At 42.4% G+C, this 20,200-nt stretch overlaps 2 protein-coding genes across 7 annotated transcripts; both read left to right on the top strand.

Annotated features, from left to right (window-relative positions):
- Positions 1 to 689: 689 nt before the first annotated feature.
- Positions 690 to 5,579, top strand: rx1 (retinal homeobox gene 1). Of its 2 annotated transcripts, XM_031575145.2 has the most exons (4): positions 690 to 1,046; positions 1,571 to 1,974; positions 3,329 to 3,579; positions 3,972 to 5,579. In XM_031575145.2, the coding sequence occupies exons 2-4, from the start codon at positions 1,683 to 1,685 to the stop codon at positions 4,413 to 4,415; spliced, it is 987 nt and encodes a 328-aa protein (XP_031431005.1). In that variant the 5' UTR covers positions 690 to 1,046; positions 1,571 to 1,682; the 3' UTR covers positions 4,416 to 5,579. The 2 variants fall into 2 exon arrangements, with proteins under 2 accessions (XP_031431005.1, XP_012683795.1); XM_012828341.3 differs by lacking the exon at positions 690 to 1,046 and having other exon boundaries at positions 1,384 to 1,974.
- A 5,539-nt stretch (positions 5,580 to 11,118) lies between these two features.
- Positions 11,119 to 20,167, top strand: LOC105900990 (calcium homeostasis endoplasmic reticulum protein). Of its 5 annotated transcripts, none has more exons than XM_031575143.2 (19): positions 11,119 to 11,329; positions 11,876 to 12,049; positions 12,228 to 12,266; positions 13,103 to 13,266; positions 13,458 to 13,595; positions 13,792 to 13,943; positions 14,223 to 14,334; positions 14,588 to 14,677; positions 15,143 to 15,380; positions 15,675 to 15,841; positions 16,645 to 17,047; positions 17,141 to 17,391; positions 17,574 to 17,707; positions 17,917 to 18,003; positions 18,117 to 18,263; positions 18,546 to 18,692; positions 18,835 to 18,926; positions 19,401 to 19,601; positions 19,858 to 20,167. In XM_031575143.2, the coding sequence occupies exons 1-19, from the start codon at positions 11,305 to 11,307 to the stop codon at positions 19,893 to 19,895; spliced, it is 2,799 nt and encodes a 932-aa protein (XP_031431003.1). In that variant the 5' UTR covers positions 11,119 to 11,304; the 3' UTR covers positions 19,896 to 20,167. The 5 variants fall into 5 exon arrangements, with proteins under 5 accessions (XP_031431003.1, XP_031431001.1, XP_012683832.1 ...); XM_031575141.2 differs by having other exon boundaries at positions 16,624 to 17,047; XM_012828378.3 differs by having other exon boundaries at positions 11,120 to 11,329; positions 15,143 to 15,359; positions 16,624 to 17,047; positions 19,401 to 19,586.
- The last annotated feature ends 33 nt before the right edge of the window (positions 20,168 to 20,200 follow it).

Genomic DNA, 20,200 nt, shown 5'->3' with positions numbered 1-20,200 from the left:
AAATATTTTATAGAATAGATCTGGGTCATCATCCCAGTAATTATAAATAATAAATTAGGCCTACATGTTGAGGTATTATCCTGACATCAGATAAAAAAAAAAATACATATGACAACAAAAATGATAAAGGATACCTTTTCTGACATGAAAGAGTCAGATGCAGGGTAATTGTTTATTTCTCATGACTTCTCTTTTTGCACTGAGGTGCCATGCACTGGGGTTAAACCCTAATAACTGAACAAATGTGGTCAAACAGTTGTTGATGGACCACATGGCACTTGTTTAAGATTTTGATAGTGACTAGACTAGCATAACATGTTATTTTATGTCAAATGCACAACAGACAGCCTATTATGAAGGAAGATTTGTTTTTTTAAATTAAGATGATGATGATTGATATAGCCACAATTATACAATTCTTATGATTCACTAGGGGACTTTTGCAATTTTAAGATTTTAATAAAGTTTCAACATATTTTCAGTGAATGAAATCATAAAACGTCCTCTTCCATTCAAATACACATGACATGCATGGGTAGAAAGTTTATATATAGAGAGGTATATAGTCTTTCACTGGGATAATGAGGGGATTAACGAAAACTTTCGGTCAGTCCATTGTCTTTAAAACAATAGATTTTTGAAAGACAGTCTTGTGTCGGCTTCATTAGCCTTGGCCTCCTCCTGTGGGGTGAATACGAGCTACATTTAGAGCAATTACTTGACTAGAAAACAACTGTCAATCATTCTTAAAGGGGAAGGATTCCAATTAATAAACCTCTTCAGTCCTCGTGTTAGAGCCATTCTTCAGTCTAGTTCTGTGGGGTAAAAGATTGAGAAAAGGCAATCAACAAAACACAGACGAGGGTCGTGTTATAAACATTGAATATTACCAACTGTTGATTTAAATGAATTTGGATGAGCGTCAAAAGTCTTCCCAAGTGGAGATTGAGCGGCTTTACGAAAGCGAAGGCGTGTTCAGTTCTTCTGCCAGAGAGGAACAGGTGGAATATCCTCGTACTTCAGATTGGAATCACATCCGCTAGAAGGTAGGTCCCAACTTTCACGTCTCTGTCGTTTCAATTAAAAAACACAACTAAAGTCGACGTCTAGAAGTTTGGGATACATAGAAATTATTAACTTTGATATAACCGCAACTAAAATGCAAGTTCATGCATTGAGGTCTTCATGTCAGTCTGTATTTTAATGAGAAAGCTTTGAATTAAGATAAAACGGATATCGTTTGGACTAGATTTAGCTAATTTTGCCTAGAGAAAAAAAAACTGTTGTGATTTGGACTCTAAGTATTGAATGAATATTATGCGTCACTCCAAAATATGTTTTCGCTGTAGACAGCGCCGTAGCCTACATGCTTCGCGCTTCTATCAGTGAATTAATGGTTTACTTCTTCATGAGCTAACAATCAACGTTGGGGTTTTCGGATGTGGTATATCTGGTATATCTGGACATCATAAAAAACTGTGCCTCAGAATTATTTGTCATTTGGAAAAAACCCTTAATCATTTCAAGGCAGAGGGTCCATTACAATTACTTCTTTCATTTTCTTTTGCAGGTTCTGATATCAGCAGACCCCTGTGAGTCCTTCTGAAATTTGGATTTCGGCTGGAGCCAACTTTAGTGCAGCTTTCTCTTCTGTAGGACTTGGGACAATCCCTAACGTTCGAATGCATTTATCACTGGATAGCATGAACATGGTGGACGAAGGTTGCCTCTCGCCCAATAACTTCCATGAGCTGGTTAAAGGAGGTGGGGTGGCTGTGGGAACCCGTGTCCACAGCATTGATGTCATCCTAGGCTTCAGTAAGGAGCAGGACCCCTTGCTTCACCCCAATGGTCATGCTGGGCCACATAAAGTTGGAGTGGATGGCCTAGGAGACCCCAGAAAGCAGGACCAAACTCACTCCTATGGACACCTCTCCACCCTAAGGGACAACCCTGAGCAGCCCTCTTTTCATGGTAAGGTTCTCCAAGTCGATGCACTTATGCGTCATTAACACAATGAGGTGACTACACAGAGTGTCAGCTTAAGAAGAGAGAGGGCACACGACACAAGCGCTGAATATTAGATATTTGAAAAGACTTCTGTTCCACGCTTTATCAGAAGCTCAGAGTGCCATAGGCTTGTTTAGAGTGATACTTGCAGAGGGTTTAGGGAGAAGAAGATAAAGTGTCCTGCTATCATCACTGTATCAAGGAGTATCTTAAAAAATAAGTAGACAAATGAAAAATGCAGATGCATTGAAGCATCCATAACTTATGCTATTTGAATATTCTCTTACTCTTCTTTTGAGTTGGCCGTGCAAAGATACAAAGAGCTTTTTCTGATATCATGACATTGACTTCTTACGTATGTCTCAGTATATCTGTTAAAAGATTGCAAGTACATTTTCAAAGGTTTGTTTTTGCTCCATATTAGCCTAAAAGTACAATACCCAAACCACAGCCATTTATTAAAGAACATAGTTATATGAGAGTAAAGTCATATACTAATTACTTTTAAATGTGCTGTAAGGATGTAATAGCTGTATCCAATTATTGATGTATCCAAACTCAAATGAATGTTCATATCAGCCACAAACGATGTTAAATGACTCGTTAAAGTGGTGAAGTACACCTGCCCCAGACATACTTTTTCACACCAGCATTAAAATGTTTTTATGAAATCAAAACTTAAATAGACAGATCTAAATGACGGTTTGAAAGAGCTGTTTTCGACTTCTAGATGAGCTTCATTGCCTGCACGTTCATCCACAACATAAGGTGTGGAGGGACATGGCATCCTGGTGTATCTGGTTGATCTAATGGTCCTCTTTGGCTAATTTAATTATTTTCCTCCACGGGCATACTGCCTGGCTGTGGCTTTTTTTCTTCCGGGAAATGTTTAAGGTGTTTACTGACAGAGCTGTCAACATATAAAAGCTTGTAGGTAGATTAGAGTCTACATGGAAACTATTAGAAGATTTACTAGCCTGCATCTGTTTCCCACAGGATTACAGGGAGAGAAAACTCAAGTGAAAGCCACTGGTCCATACATTTATACTACTATGGGGCATGGAGAGTGTAGTTTGATTGAACTGATGTTTCTTATGGGAAATTTCCTTTTGGTTATGGTAAAGCTATCATTCGGTTCACAAAATTAGATTATGCACTCTATGCAAGTTTTTGTAATCCCATTCTGATTCCAGTAGTAAAGGCAACATCTATTGTGTGTTGTCTCTGTTGATGGACTCCATTCTGTTGATTGTCTCTGCATTCCACCGTGTCCAGTATCCTTCTGCATGTTAATACTCTACCTCGTTTGGTTGACCAGACCCAGACATGTACTCGAACAAGTGCGACGGCGGCATGAATGAACTCCACAAGGGTGTCGATAGTGAGGACAAATCCCCAGAGCCTGCCGACGAGGAGCCGCCCAAGAAGAAGCATCGGCGCAACCGCACCACCTTCACCACCTACCAGCTGCACGAGCTGGAGCGTGCCTTCGAGAAGTCTCACTATCCCGACGTTTACAGCCGCGAAGAGCTGGCCATGAAAGTTAACCTCCCTGAAGTCAGAGTGCAGGTGTGTTTGTTGTGCTGTCTTCACCTCTCAAGTCTCATTATGGGCTATACATGTTTGAATCCCATTAGACGTGTGGAGGACCTTTTTCCGCTCTTGTAAGACAATTAGACTCGGTCTTTTGAGTTGATGTAAACAGTGATCTAACTGATGTATTTCATTCAGACGTTGATGTTGCCTCTTCAAAACAGAAGTGTTTTTAGTTTGGATTATCTCTCAATCTTATTGTTTGTCGTAGCAGTGAGTTTAGAGTTATTATAAGGTAAATCATCTAATTGCTCTTATTTCTAAATCAAATTAAGATCCATGTTTTTGCTTTCCTGTTTAAATCTGTTTAAAAAAAATGTAGTGAACTGAACTGAGATACTGAAAGTTGTCGCCGTTTTTCGCCATAGGTGTGGTTCCAGAATCGCAGAGCCAAATGGAGGCGCCAGGAGAAAATGGACGCGAGCAGTATGAAGCTCCACGACTCTCCGGTGCTGTCCTTCAATCGGCCACCTATGCACACCAACATGGGACCAGTGACCAACTCTTTGCCCCTGGATCCATGGCTTACATCCCCGCTGACCAGCGCCACGCCTGTACACAGCATCCCAGGGTTCATGGGCCCGTCACAGGGCCTTCAACAAGGATATACGAGCCATGGTTTCCTGAACACCAATCAGTCCATGGGCCAAGGGATGCAGACGATGGCCCCCCCTCCATACCAGTGCCCTGCAGCTTACTCTGATAAATACCCAATGGAGGACGTGGATCAGCGAAGCTCTAGTATTGCCTCTTTGAGGATGAAAGCCAAGGAACACATTCAGTCCATGGACAAAACATGGCAACCCATGTGATCAGCTGATACATGGTTCACACGTAACTGTATCACTTTCACTGTCCAGAGGGCTATTTTCATATCGAGCACATGATGCGGGCATCTGGAACATTTTTTGTCCTGCTTACGTTTTTGGCATTGAAATAGTAAAACTGGTTTTCTAGTGTGCTCCCATTGGAGCTATCTTGTGCATGGTAACCACTGGTGTAGAGGCTGGATGATAGAGCATGGTACAGAAATGTGTCGTGTTTCTTGAGTGCCGTTGAACACCATGCATATTTGTGGAACAAATTAATCTGAGCTGAAGAAGAGCTACGTCTGAAAGGGACCATTGGGATTTTAAAAACTGGAGGGTTTATGAGAAATCTTGATTTTTTTTATTTTATTTGTGTGCTGATTTGTTTTTAAATCAGCAGTAGTTTGTACTTTCTGACCAGCTGCATTCATTTGGTTGTGTTTTTCATCTCATGGTTTATCTCAAAGGCCTCACTTTGTGAAAGAGGATTGCATGAGGTAACTGTTGTTTCCCTGTTGGAGAACAGTATGCTGCATGACACACGTTCATCTGGTCTATTATGGTCCTGTTGCTCATGGTGTGATCTACTGTACAGTAGGAATATGATAACATAAATATTTTTATACCATGCTTTTGTAAGAAAAATATATAAATCTATTCTACAGATGTTTAAAATTTTGACAAAATCACACATTTATCTTCCAAACTCCAAAACAATCATTCCTCGTAAAAGCTTTGAGTTCCTCCCGTAACTGCACACGAGTTCATGCAACTTTAAAGTTAGACTACGTTATGCAAAGCACACATAATGAAATGAAATCACTCTTTTATAGTATGGTATAACAGCCACACTGTACTATTTACACTCATGTATAATACTTCTGGATAGAGTTTTTAGATATTGGATGTAGTCAAGAACAGTTTCTTTGCAGGTCTGTACATACCTTTTAAAAAGCAAGGTTAAGTACAGGTATATGTCACTTTTGTTATCTTATAATAATGCCTAACATGCATTGGAAGTTGGTATGCTTTACAATAATGATGGGATAGAATATGAATGATAGTAAATCCCTTTCAGGGAATTGCATACAGTAATTGACCCTGGTATTTTGGTTGGATGTGAATACTTGATATCACAGGTCTAATAAACTTTTATGAATGACGAAACCTGAATCATTGGCAGTTGACCCAAAACAAGTTACTTTGGCACTCTGACAAAACAAGAATCACTAGAATCGGTCACGGTGTTTGGAGATGTAGGTGGGAAATCAAGGTTTTAGCACAACGACTGCATCTCATTTAACATTGCAGAGTGTATGTCCTGTATAGGTCTCATTTAACACTGCAGAGTGTATGTCCTGTATAGGTCTCATTTAACACTGCAGAGTGTATGTCCTGGATAGGTCTCATTTAACACTGCAGAGTGTATGTCCTGTATAGGTCTCATTTAACACTGCAGAGTGTATGTCCTGGATAGGTCTCATTTAACACTGCAGAGTGTATGTCCTGGATAGGTCTCATTTAACACTGCAGAGTGTATGTCCTGTATAGGTCTCATTTAACACTGCAGAGTGGATGTCCTGGATTGGTCTCATTTAACACTGCAGAGTGTATGTCCTGGATTGGTCTCAATCCTGCTCAACAAGCTGGTGCATCCAAGAGCAGAGTCACAAGCAGTTTTAAATAGTAGGGCGATGAAGCAGCAGAGGTCACCCATAGAAGCCTCTTTGCTTCAGTGGTCATGAGAGGAGAAAGGCTGTTGGCAGCTTGGCCCTGCCATCTCGGGCTCTACGTGCAGAGGAGCAGAAGGGGACCTGACTGATGTGTCACCCCACTAGGCTCCACCATTGTTCAGCTCAATTGATCCAAGCCCATCTCCTTTGTTTAAAGTTCCTAAGGAAAAACGGTCATGGACCACACTACCAGGCTTCTGCACCACAACTCAGATATGGAATAATGAAAAAAGAAAACAACATTGTCTCTGAAAGATGGAATAAGGTCTGGGGTGTATGGGCCCTTTTGCCGAGCTCCACTGACATGTAATTCCGCTACTATTCATCACATTAGTCATGTGAAAGTAATTATGCACACTGACCCTGATTGTAGGGATCTGTTTTAATTGAATTCCCCATTGTCCTCCTTAGCTTCATTAAGTGTGTAGCATCACATTCTGGAAGCCTCCCTGAAGATGAGTGTACTGTATTTTCACAGAGAGCAAAAGGGGGGGGGGGAGAGAAGCTCCTCCACTCAGAGGTGCCATTTGCGGAAACTCAGAGAGTCTGTGCTGACAGACAATAGCAAACACAACGTCCACAGTCAGTTCCAAAAAAAAATTCTACTCCTACTCGTTCTTTTTTAATAAAGGAAAATAATGTTGTTGGAACACAGAGTCTGTTTGAAGAGGTAGTGAAATTGTGTTGTTTTCATATTGAATGTCATTAAAAGTTTTCTTGTGTTGTATCTCTACTCTATGGAGAGATATAGTTGTTTGAATATACCAATGAGCTATTCTGGATTCCCTTTCCCTTTTAAGTCTCATTACTTAACCTCTGTCCTCCTTTTCCAACGCAATGAAAAACCAAACCAGCCCCAATCCTGGAAAAAATGTCATTCGCAAAGCCATTCAAAACTTTAATTCCTGCCTTTGATGACATAATTCATTTTTGGACTGAATGTAAGCCAAAGTTGGAGGCTGTCTTACCACCTGGAGTGAAATACACAGGCGATGTAGTCCTCAGTCGAAGATACTGTAGTATAGATGGTGTAACATTCTGTAATGATGTCATTTGATCATTTTTGACATCTTAATGTTCATGTCCTGCACAACTATGATTAAAAATAAACTCTAGTTTGATAGATTTGACTGTTTTTGACACTTCTCTTTAGAACAGTATTCGAGTACAAGTACAAGTCTAAGAGATGTGAGCACTGAATGTAAACTGTGTCGTATGCTTTTACATACATGGTCCAGCTCTCTTTTGCAGGATGCACAGGGCACAGTCAGACGCCCAGAGGAGATGGGCTGGCATCCCCTCCCTCCCTTCCTCCCTTCCTCCCTCTGCCCTGCTCCCACCTCTCGTTCCTGACTGGTGGCACCCTGCCAGCCCGTTAGGAAGATGAGGCTCCAATCAATCAGGATCCCCAGGGGGGGCAGCAGGCCATAGGGGCCAGTGCTCCCTAATTGCCCCCAGGTGCTGCTGCTGTAGCACATGTTCAGAACGAGCCAATCCTGCCGGGTTCACATCTCCAGTGTGTGAACTGCACCCTCAGACAGATGGGAGGCAGGGAGGACATCTTATTGGGGGGGTCTTATCGCAGGGCCATCTGGGTCTGAGACGCATGCAAGGATGGATGGGGAAATGAAAAAAAAAGAGTGACATTTAGGGGTGCTGTGATGTCTATATTTCTTCTCGTTCCCTTTCCACCGTCAAGATCAGGTTCTGTTTTTCAAAACCACAGGGATCCAAATCACAGATGAAAATTCTTGTAAAACTGACATTAACATGATTCAGAGAATATGATTTTAGTTTTATTAGAATGATTTTAAAAGTTTTCCTCAAACACTGACATATGATGTCTTCGTTCATGTCTTGGATATCTACCCCTCTATGCAAACATAAAGTATGCATAACTAACCACACAAGGCTCTGCCTGATTAAAACAACATTCTTGTGCAGCCTGTAAAGTTTTCTTTTTGCCTTGGGAGGAAGTATTAATAATTGTGAGGGGTGGGAGCACGGGTGGGATGGCTGCTCATCAGGGTTAATGATGTAGAAAATCCCCCAATTAGAGCCTTTTCCTGCGGGCCAGGATGAGTTCAGCGCGGGGTTCCCTGACAGCTCAGGGATTAGTGCCCAGCCTGAGACGGAGTAGACACTGACTGCTGGACATCTTGGCACAGTGTGGCCGGGGCCCGGGGTAGGCATGCGTTGAGCTGGTTGAGTGGCACAAAAAGAAGCATGGGAAAAGAGCAGCCGGTCACCATAAAAGCTTTTGTGAGGCTCGTTTGGGCATAATTCGGCCAACTACCTCTCGGTCTGATGTTTTCAACCCAAGCCAAATTGTTTTATTTGTTTACAGCACATGACTCCATAGGGGTGCTTTAGATTGACAATGACAATGTGATGAGTCAGAGCTGACCTTCTTTGTACTGGGCAGGCAACTGTTGAGGGTAAGACAATTCATCCAAGAACCAAACGTTTTACATCAGTGGGAAAGAACCACATTTCTCCCCCTATAGCCTGATATGCAAAAATGAAACCTCTGATAGTAGAGGTAGAAAAAGATGTCATTATTTCAGGTACTTCACATAAATTGCAATGACACCCATATGAAAACACCAATGACAACACCCTAGTCAACAATGACAATAGTAAATCAGAACACATTTGCAATGCAACATGTTTGTACTGAAGCATGACTATCTTTAAAGCACATGCACTCCAGGTCACACATCTGGTGGTAAGAAACATAAACCTTGGATTAATCCCTGACCTCATACAGTAAGAAGATTGATGCAGAAAAACTCACTGTTTTCATGTTATTTTAGAACTACAGTGATTATATATGAAGTAGTGACCAGCATTACATTTGTTAATGGAGCTCATCATTGCTTTCAAAAGGCTATAATTGGCATCAGAGACAGGCCAGAGTGATTCAGCTATATTGTCACTCCGGTGTGTTATTTACTGGGTGCTGTTGTCACGCTGCTGTACAAAAAAAAAGCCCATAAAAAAAACATAAAAAACCTGGGAATACCCGAAGGTGACTGACCAACGAGATTAGTAGAGCGCAAAGGTAAAAATGGCTTACTCTGTGAATCACTCACAAGTATCCAAAGACTGGTATTTATTCATTAAGAACAATTAAGTCTCTAACGACTAATTAATTGCATAATCTATTATTTTGTTCCCCTCTCCATGGCCTCAGATGGGGCCCGGGCTGGAGTTAACAGGCTGATTGGAAAGACGCGTTCCTCAGTGGGGATAATAAGGGAAAGGAGCGGAATTAATTGGGTTTGATTAAGGAAGCTTTTGAATGGGAGACAGCTTTTTCGCATGACATAATTGGAGGTCAGTGAGGAAGGGGGGTGGAGGTGGTGGATTGGGTGGCTGGCGCCAGTTTCTGCTGTCCTCTTTTGCTGTGCACTGGTTGAGAACATGGTGATTGGCAGGTTATAGTAAACAGCCAGACTAGCCTCTTGGAAAGTATTGTTTGATTTCTGTCCCAGTAATCCTAAAATACGTTGTTTTTTAATGTTTTTTAACAAAAAAAATGTAGGTAATAAAAAAAACATATATACATATCAATCCTTCGGATGCCCACCTGTATCACCCTCTGGAAACATCCATAGAAAATCCTTATGATTGGGGTCGTAACCAGAGTTTGATTGAAGGGGTTACGAATTTTCTGTGAGCTACATAAAGGGTATTTTACTTGCTATTAAGATCCCATGTGAGTGTGTGGTGTGTAACCTATATCCATCATGCAGTTTCTTCAGTTCTTGGCTGACCTCAGAAACAGACTTATAGTACTCTGAACATTTTTGACATTTTGACTGATCTTAAGCGCCTTGAGCCAATTGTTTTGGCGCTATATAAATAAAATTGACATGAATTGAATTGATCTCTTCCTCTGTTCAATTTGATTGCTGTTGAGCCACAGTGGGAAGTCCCCAACCAACAGCACAAGGAATGTAACATATTTTCTGTGTACAAGTAAAATTACTGTTGGTTTGGACATTGTTAAAATTAGACCTTGTTATCAATGTAGCTGAGAAGAATTCATGTATTTATTATTATTATTATTATGCACAATACTTAGGCCTAATAGTATTCATAATAATACACAGCATTGATGAAACCAGGAGGGCACCTACTGCTTCTGACACCAGTATATTAATCAGGTGGCAAAAAGTATTTGGATAATCTGGTTACACTATAATCTATACAGGGGGCATGGGGGACTTAATTCTATGAACACCCAAAAAAAAAAAATTCCAAAAATAGAACCCAAATGTGCAGTACCATGCCATACATAACTAGATTACTAAGCATTCATTTGAATCTAGGGGATCACCATGGGCTTTCCTTTCTTTCACCATTCCACAGCAAGTGAGGCGAATGGCCAAAAGGAGCTCTACTGCCATCTATGCTTAAAAGATGTCTCTCACCGTTTGTATTTCTCAGTGCTTTTCCCCTTAAAGTTTGTAAAACTCACTACTGACTATACAGGTAAATTAACACAACCTATTAAAATTAAGCTTTACCTGTGTATTTATGGTAAAAGCCTGGAGATAATCTGCAGATGATACAAGATTCCAACATGAAACAAAAATACTAAGGTCTTTAGAGGTACATCATTTTGGTTTATTTTTATCAGTACAATATGGAGGACAAACAAATCATGTTCATAGCCTACTTATTTTGACTAAACATTAAGAGCTAATTTTAGAGTGTGACTTTTTCCAGATACGTATACGTCAGTATATAGAATGCGTCAAGGATGGTTAAGACATTGTTTGACAGTTGTCATGAAGTCTGTTTGAACCACTGAAGTCAGATTTAAGACCGTACAAATTCTACTAGCCTATCCTACGACTACAATAACGTGGCAGGCCAATTTTTCTATAGATTAAAAAGGCTATTTCCACCCCACCACAGGTAGATGGCACTATCATTTTGAGAGCTTCTTCATGAAGTGGCGCCCACGGAAACAGTGTGATGTATTTCCGGTGCCTGGAACTTGAAGAAATACAGCGCCTGTGTCCAAATATAATACGAATTTTGCCTATGTTTTAATTTAAGAGTGTACCTTTTTGGTACACGTGATATTTTTTTCAATTACTCACTGTCAGCAATTACCATTGCTTTACTCTGCTTGAAACATCATCATGGATATTTCGACACCTCCAGAAGGTTCGTAGTGTAGGCTTGCATGAGCTGAACAGGCTACCTAGCGTGCTGATTGATGTGGTTATCTTGATATTGATACCTGCTCTAAACATGGGAAAACATACTCAAAGTTAACTATTCATAAAGCAATGTGTGTCACAGATGTCTGCTGTAAAAGTAACAGTGCGATTACTTCAATTATGTTCCTTTAAGTTTTCATTCAGAATATCACTCTATAACGTCAGCTACACATATAGCCAACTGGCTAACTCGCTACCTATATTGCCGGCTATAAGGGAAATAAGGCTATTCAACTGTAGCTAGCAGCACAGTGCTATCGTTTCACTCGAGTAGTAATTATTAAGCTATTATATGGTTACCTGTTGATGGTTCATTTAGAACAATAACTATGACTTACATGACATATCTCTGTAATTTAGGGACGATAGTCAGTTTCATTCAATGCTGGCACATCCTTAAACTTTGTTGCACCCCTCAACACTGTTCTCTGGGATGACCTACCTGGAGTTTTCATTCACTGCACGTATTAACTTGCTTGTCGTCTCACAGACCAAGAGCTGAGAAATGTCATCGACAAACTGGCTCAATTTGTTGCTCGCAATGGTCCTGAGTTTGAAAAGATGACCATGGAGAAACAAAAGGATAATCCTAAATTTTCCTTCTTATTCGGGGGAGAGTTCTTTGGATACTACAAGTACAAACTTGCCATTGAACAGCAACAGCGTAAGTAGCATACACATATCTATGTCAGTTTCTGTGTTTTACTGCGAGGGTATGGGTAATTGTTACCTGAGATTGGAAAATAGCTTCTATATTATATTGGTGTGAGTAACTCCGCCCTGTTGTAAGTTGTATAAAGTAACAAATGTTTTGTATTAAAGGTATCCCTCTTTCTTCATAGATTCTTCCACACACGAGTGTGAAGAGTATAATTTGGAAGGTATTTACTAAATTATGCCAAGCTATATTAAAGTGAACCCCAAACATATATTTTCTGTTTTTCATGGAATAATTTTGCATTAGACATGCTTGAAAATGATATGGGTTCTACTGGGTTGTTTTTGGGCTTTAGCTGTGATTGCATATTTTGTTGCATTATGTATTTTTTGGAACTGATTTAGAATGGGTCACTGATATAGCATTTCATTTGCAAATGCATAAATCATTTGGTCAGAAGAGTCAAATTAGTATTTTTAGTTGTTTTCATTATTTGTTATTTTAATGGTGTAAATCTACAACCACAGTGGGTTTAGCAGTCTGTTTCCATGGTGGACAATTCATGAACCGAAGTACAAAATGGAGAATATTGCAATTGCACTGGTCTGGAGTGTCACAGAGATCCTTGCATGTCATACATTGCAGTATTACAAAATAGTCTTGGTTAGCAGTTGGCAGTGATTTTGTTTGAGTACATTTTATAATTCTCACATCCACCCTATTATAAATGTATCTCTGAAGATGCCCTATTAAGTGATAGTAGCAGTCTGTTTTTGCCCATGACTTCCCACGAAGTAAACATGGAATTGCACATTGGCTTGCATGGAGACAAGTGCATGTCACGCAGTGCTGATCCTTCCCCTGATGGCTGCCTGTGCTTTGGCGCTTAATTTTAAATTCCATTTGGTCTTTCCGGGTTACTTCATTTTTGTAGGAATATCTCTGTCCTAAAATCATTTTCATAAGCCCACCCTAAAATGGTAAAGAGTAAACTCAAAATATCAGCCTTTCCCGTGCAGCAAATAACCCTTGTAATGATACATCTCTGCTCTGTTGTAGTGATGTGCAAACCCCCTGGGAAGGAGATCCCAGATGTGCCACCACCCATCACCATGCTGCCTCCACCACCCATCCCTCCTGCCACTCCCGCTGTGGACGACCTGATCCAGCAGAGCACGTGGAACCTGCAGCAACAGGAACAGCACCTCAACACACTTAGACAGGCATGCAGACCAGATCATAGTCCTGACATACCTCAAAAAGATTGTAATCTGTTTTTTAGAAGTGTTTGAATGGTGGTGTGGTTGTCACATATTAGATGCTTTTTTTTATGGTAATACTGGTCAACCAGCTCACCGCTAGCATTTTATGGCAATCCCTGGTTCTTGACATGAATTATTGTTGTTGTTTTCAGGAGCAAGTGACGGCGGCCATTACTCTGGCAATGGAGCAACAGACGCAGAAGCTGCTTGCTGAGTCTCAGCTGGACATGGGAGAGTTTGAGAACCTTCTACTGCCAATCATCGACACCTGCACAAAAGATGCCATCTCAGTATGTGAAATGAGCATGTTATATGACTAATCTGTGTGATGTGTATGTACACATTCAATATATGTTTGATGTGCTTCATGCTTTTGACATACTGCTTTCTCAGCACTTCAACACTTGCATGTAAGATGCTTCTGTGGGGGTGTTTTAGATTCAGAGTTTTTTATTTGTATTTTCTTTTCTTTGGCCATCTCTTTAGGCTGGTAAAAACTGGATGTTCAATAACGCTAAGTCCCCTCCGCACTGCGAGCTGATGTGCTCCTTCCTCCGCAATCGCATCACGGCAGAGACGGCCCACTTTGAGCTTCGCCTCCACCTCATCTATCTGACCAACGACGTCCTCCATCACTGGTGGGTCTCTAACCCCTAAGCCTACTGAGATGTCAGCATCAGGACAAAGATCTGCTCGAATGCTTTTACTTGTTACTTCATATTGATCCTGTGCTGCTCTGCTCAGCTGATATGCTCAAGCAAGCCAAAGTTCTGGCCTAACCTCTGTGGGGGTATAAATATTTACTGTATTGTAACTTACTTGGATTGACGGACCCTTTTAAATCATGACATGAGGCTTATGTATATGTATGTGTAGGTGATGCTTATGTTTGTTCATATATGTATGTATTGTTGCAGTCAGAGGAAGCAGCAGCGAGATCTGCTGGCTGCTCTTCAGAAGGTGGTGGTGCCCATCTACTGCACAAGCTTCCTGGCTGTGGAGGAGGACAAACAGCAGAAAATAACACGGGTACATTTGGATGACACTCTTCTCACTGTGACTGGATTTGTGTTTGTTTTTTGTATGGTGACCAAACATCTTGCATTGTAACTTTTAAAATGGTAGATGTTGCTTTCATGTATAAGTGAACTCTAATATCCAGATGTCACAAAGTGAATACTAGTATTATAGATCAAATAGATTTCAGAATAGTTATCGTCATATTGTAGAGTTAGGCGTATGCTTTGCGCAGAAGACTGACTGCCTGTTTTGTGTATTACAGTTACTGCAGCTGTGGGAAAAGAATGGGTACTTTGATGACCTCACTATCCAGCAGCTCAAAAACCCAGCTGTGGGACTGGGGCAGTACCAGGTGAGCTGCTCCACTGTCTGTTCCTCCACAGGATCTGCATCTGCCAGCGCCCGGTCGAGTTGTGTCAACAATTACAGATCAACAGACCTGACCTGTTATATTATGAAGGGCTGAAATGCACACATCTATCTCAGTATTTTTAGTCAGTTAGCTATTAGAAGTTTTGAATCTAGAGAATGAATGGAGAACAGATTAATGACTCAAACAAGGACTTGCTATCTTCGCTCAACTAAAAGGATAAAGTGCAAATGTTGATCTACAGATTCATGCAAATTCCAGAAATAAGACAAGATGACGCAGGACTTTGGTTTATACGGTTAAAAATGAGAAGAGCCAACAGTCGCGGCACCACACTATAATGTGTAATACAGTGCTCTGTTCTGGGTTCTTCTGGGACTGTTAATTGATGCCTTCTCCACCCTCCTGCTGACTGAGCTGCTGCTGTCGTCATGTCTCCTCCTCCAGGCCTCGTTGATCACGGAGTACGCCGGCGTGGTGCAGCCCGTCCAGCTGGCCTTCCAGCAGCAGATTCAGACCCTCAAGACACAGCATGAGGAATTCATTGCCAACCTGAAGCAGCAGCAGACGGTGGCAGTGGCAGCGGCGGCAGCGGCGGTCGGGCAGTTGACCCCAGCGGACGGAGAAGGAAAGTCACAAGGAGCGCCACTTACCTCCCAGCCAGGTGAACCTCACAGACCGAGAGGTACACACGGGCCCTATTCAGGAGGGAGTTAATGGAGGCTAGTTGCCACATTGATTAGCAGGTCTTGTACCCTGAGCTACAAAACTAATGTGGCATTTCACATTCAAGTAATCCCACTAGCATGTCCATATTCCAGTTTATCATCTCTTTCATGATGATTTTATCAAGGTAGAAATAGAAACACACAGACAAACTGGGATGTGCACACTTGGCCAGTTCTCTGACTGGACAGGCCGTTCCAGTTATGCCTATATAGTAATATAAACCTGTACCCTTGTTCTTCGATCCCACCAGGTGAGGGTAAGCCCCCTATGGCGGGCCCACCTCCTGGAGATTATGATGGCACTCCCTCCAGACCCCCGGACTCCTCCAACTCTAGCGGCCCCTCTGACATTCCATCATCCAAGCCTGGCTGGTTCGATCCCCAGCACAACATGCCATCCTGGAACCCACAGCAGCCCGTGAGTCACCTCTTATATGACCATGTGTTTCAGCCTGTTGTTTGTATCTTTGTGTATTTACTGCTACTGCTAAGAGTAAAGATGACAGCAGAAACACCAAGGGCCCTCTCTTCTGGGGAGCATAGAGACATATGAAGTATGAGTGTTGACTGAGCAGCAAGTTTATGGAAGAAGTGTTCGTGTTTAATAATGAGTGGGGTGAGAAATCGATACAGTGTAATATTGCAATATTACTTTTATTATACTTTATAATATTAATTTTGTTTTGGTACATGCGTCTACTCTCATAACATTCGTTTTGGAGTCCACAAGATCTTCTCGTTCTTCTCTTGCGTCAGTCATTGAAAATAGAAATGCTCCTTCTATCTGCTGGCTATCAATAGTTATATACAACCTTTTTCTTGTTCATTTTGACACACTGCCTCTTCATGCATCTTCTCATACATTTAAAAAAGTTTTTAACTTTTAATATAGTCAAGCTCTCTGTTAGGTTCATCGCCATATTGATAACATTTATTAAATGACACACCTCACTGAAGCCGGGGATATTCCAATGCAATTTTCTGTAGGAAATATTTGAGTGGTCTTGAACGCAGCATTATAGGTTATGCTAGACGCTTTGTTAAACGCCACGCCTCTGCTACCAATGTAATATAGTAAGACACAAAGCTGTGATAATACTTTCACACGTTATTTATTACTCATTCACCTCATTCTGAGTAGGATTTAAGTAGTTGCAGTTTATAGCAGTCAACACTGATCTATGTTGTTTCAACGTTTAGCCTCCATTCGACCCTACTCAGGCCCCACCGCCCTGTCCCCCGTGGAACAGCCACGAGGGCATGTGGAATGAGCAGAGGGACCCCAGCTGGAGTGGCTCCCGAGATGGGGGCCCGTGGAGCGGCCAGTCGGAGGCCCCTCCCTCCTGGAGCGGCCAGTACGACCAGCCGCCCTGGAGCAACCAGCCGGATCAGCCCCCCTGGGGTCAGAGGGAGCCCCCGTTCAGGATGCAGCGCCCCCCACACTTCAGGGGCCCCTTCCCACCCCACCAGCAGCCCCCGCCTTTCAACCAACCCCCTCCGCCACACAACTTTGGCCGCTTCCCGCCACGGTTCATGCAGGATGATTTCCCACCGCGGCACCACTTTGATAGACCCCCGTACCCCCCACATCGCTTCGATTACCCTCAAGGAGACTTCCAAGGAGGTAAACAAAATGCCTTGATTTAAGCAGCGCATTTCAGCATAACTTTTACATGTGTTTCAGTGATCTGACTTCTTTTTTTCCTGTCTTACCCAGACATCGGGCCACCACCACCTCATCACCACCCCAGTCAGAGGATACCGCCTCCAGGAATGGCTGAACATCCACCGTGGGGCGGCGGCAACCAGCACCCTGACTTCGGTCCCCCGCCCCATGGCTTCAACGGCCAGTCCCCAGTCCACATGAGACGCCCAGCCCCCGCACACGTCAGCCAGGACGACCCCAGTCTAGTGCCCAACGTCCCCTACTTCGACCTGCCAGCTGGCCTGATGGCTCCGTTAGTAAAGGTGCACATCATCACCTACTATCAGCTCACTTTGTGGTGCAATCCAGAAACTGTCAAACTACTAATCAAATATTTGAGACTGATTTTGTTTTGTCCTGTACATTTTAAGGTCTGAATGTTTAAATGCTCAATGCATTCACCTTGTGGCCTATATAAACGTTTTTCTTTATCTGCCTCTTGTAGCTAGAAGACCATGACTACAAGGCTCTGGATCCCAAAGACATCCGCCTACCACCACCCATGCCCCCTAGTGAGCGGCTCCTGGCTGCAGTCGAGGCCTTCTACAGCCCCCCATCACATGACAGACCCAGAAACAGGTATTACTAGAACACTGTTATGTTGGACATACTGTAAGTACGTCATGCACTGTAGCTCCTCAATATACTAGTAGTGTACTAGTAGTAGTCATTTATCAGAGGTCTCCCAGTTGCAATATTATTCAAATGTTGATATATGAAAGTAGGATTTCTCTCCCATTCAGGTTAGCCATCAGTCTGTTTCTTCATTATTCTTTTTCTTTTTTTAGTGAGGGCTGGGAACAGAATGGCCTGTACGAGTTCTTCAGAGCAAAGATGAGAGCGAGGAGGAAAAAGGAACAAGAGAAACGCAACAGGTAAGGAGAAGCTCTCAGGCTGTGTCTCACTGCACATTCTCACTCTTCTCTTGCTCCTATTCTCTCTCACTGGCATTAACTCTTTTTTCGGGTTTCATCTCCTTCCCCCTCAGCATGCGAGGCAGCCGGTCCCGCAGTCGTTCTCGCAGCAGGGGGCGCTCTTCGTCACGTTCTAGTTCTAGGTCTTCCAAGTCCTCACGGTCCTACTCCAGGTCCCGGTCCCGCTCCCGTTCCAGATCCTACTCTCGATCCAGATCCAGGTACACACACTTCAAACCAGATCCTCAGGCTTTTACAGATTGCCTTCATGGAGGAGCCCTCTCAAATTATACATACAAACCTCTGAAGGGTTGTTTGGAAATGCTGCCAGAATTCACCTGCTTTAAAAATTACCTTTCCCACAGAGGCTCTTTTGTGGGTTAAATGTTTTTAGTTTTTTTTCTGCCTTTGTTTTAAAGAATGATTGAGTAAATTTGAGAGAGGTTGTATAGAGTTGAAGAACTGAATATCATAGAGCTGTGCTGAAATGCTTGTGTGTGCAGAAGCAGAAGTCGGTCACACTCGTCGCGCAGTCGTTCCCGGTCCCGGTCTCACTCCCGATCACCAGACAAGAAACACCAGGCCGGTTTGGTCAGTGTGACAGGGGTGACAGGTGTGACCGGTGTGAAGTCTCGCAGCCCCACTCCCCCGTAAGTCTGCCATCAAAGTCCTCTATGTGTGAGGGATGAGTCCATATTTTTTTATTTGGTTGTGACATTGTTAAATAAATATCAAGACTCAAGGTATAATGTCATTATATGATCGTCAATCTTTTTCATCTTTTCTGAACAGCTCGACGTCTGGCCTTGGTACGGGGTCATCGGTGCCTGTGGATTCGCGGCTCGGAGAGGAGAACAAGGGGCATCAGATGCTCATGAAGATGGGTAAGACTGGGCTGGGACTGTGTGACATGATTGTGTGTTTGTCTGTGTGTGTGTGTGTGTGTGTGTGTGTGTGTGTTGTAGGGTTTGCTCCAGTATCTGTATATGTCGCTCTAGACCAAGAATCTAACACGGATTTCTTGTGACCTGACAAGCCAAACTACAGATGATCTGCAAGTGAGAACGCAGCAATGTCTAACATTTGGCTGGTGTATTATACAAGGCAGACTCGAGGTTGCTGGCAGTGTGGAACTGGGACTGGCAAACAAAGATTCACCTAATCAGTGGGCTGAATAATTCACATGAGCATGTTCTGTGTGTGTATGAGTGGACACATCACTGTTGCCCTTTACCGTCTGGGTCAAGCTTAGTTGTCTTTAAGTGCTGAGTTTTGTGCTGTTTGTTGTTGTTCTATTTGTGCTGTTTGTTGGTCGTGTATTTGTGCTGTTATGTGAGTTCATGACTCTTTCTGAACAGGTTGGAGTGGTTCTGGAGGACTCGGAGCCAAGGAGCAGGGCATCCAGGACCCCATCAAAGGGGGAGATATACGGGACAAGTGGGATCAGTACAAGGGCGTGGGGGTATCGCTGGATGACCCATATGAGAACTACCGCAGGAACAAAAGCTACAACTTTGTGGCCCGGATGAAAGCCAGAGAAGAAGGTACGAGTCCTTCTGGTAGGAGCCTCTTTTTTGATTTTTGGAAAACGGTGAAACTGATTTATTTGATACTGATTGATTTACACCCTAGTAACCAGTTTATATAATTATATTTGGAATAAGGAAATAAAATGGTTACTAAATGTAAACCTGTTTTGATTTCCCCCAATGCTTGATCATTTGGAGATTGCTGTTCCATGAGCAACTAGTGTTCTGGGAAATGATATGAGCGTATTTAAACTTCAACATGCCCCCTTGTCATTTTACTTCACAGTCAATCGGGAACCGCAGGAGCCTCCACCAACAGAATGATGGAAATCATCAATTTCAAACCCCATCCATTTTTTTTAAGCCTGAACACTGGTACAGTTGTCATTCATGAATGTCCCCCCCCTCTTGCTCTTGTGCTGAATGACAAGGAACTTGTGTAAAAAAAAAAAAAAATCGGACTTTTGTGTTGTAGTGTTCTGTTTTCTAGTTAAAAGCCGTAGTGGAAAGAAGATGTTTTAAACCCATGTATTCACATCAGGATTTCACCCTAGTAATTCCACAAAACGACGAATAAAAATATTTTTAAAATCATGCATCATGTGTTTGTAGTTTTTGCAGCAGAGCTC

The sequence above is a fragment of the Clupea harengus genome, chromosome 10 (assembly GCF_900700415.2).
Source record: "Clupea harengus chromosome 10, Ch_v2.0.2, whole genome shotgun sequence".
Classification (NCBI taxonomy): domain Eukaryota; kingdom Metazoa; phylum Chordata; class Actinopteri; order Clupeiformes; family Clupeidae; genus Clupea; species Clupea harengus.
The sequence above is the reverse complement of the archived record's forward strand: the minus strand, read 5'-3'. Positions and strand labels throughout refer to the sequence as shown.

Coding starts and splice junctions, on each gene's coding strand:
- rx1 (XM_031575145.2), top strand. CDS start 1,683: ATGCATTTATCACTGGATAGCATGAACATGGTGGACGAAGGTTGCCTC. Junction 1,975..3,328: donor TGAGCAGCCCTCTTTTCATG/GTAAGGTTCTCC, acceptor TTGGTTGACCAG/ACCCAGACATGTACTCGAAC. Junction 3,580..3,971: donor TCCCTGAAGTCAGAGTGCAG/GTGTGTTTGTTG, acceptor TTTTCGCCATAG/GTGTGGTTCCAGAATCGCAG.
- LOC105900990 (XM_031575141.2), top strand. CDS start 11,305: ATGGATATTTCGACACCTCCAGAAG. Junction 13,596..13,791: donor GCACAAAAGATGCCATCTCA/GTATGTGAAATG, acceptor CCATCTCTTTAG/GCTGGTAAAAACTGGATGTT. Junction 18,264..18,545: donor TACTCTCGATCCAGATCCAG/GTACACACACTT, acceptor TTGTGTGTGCAG/AAGCAGAAGTCGGTCACACT.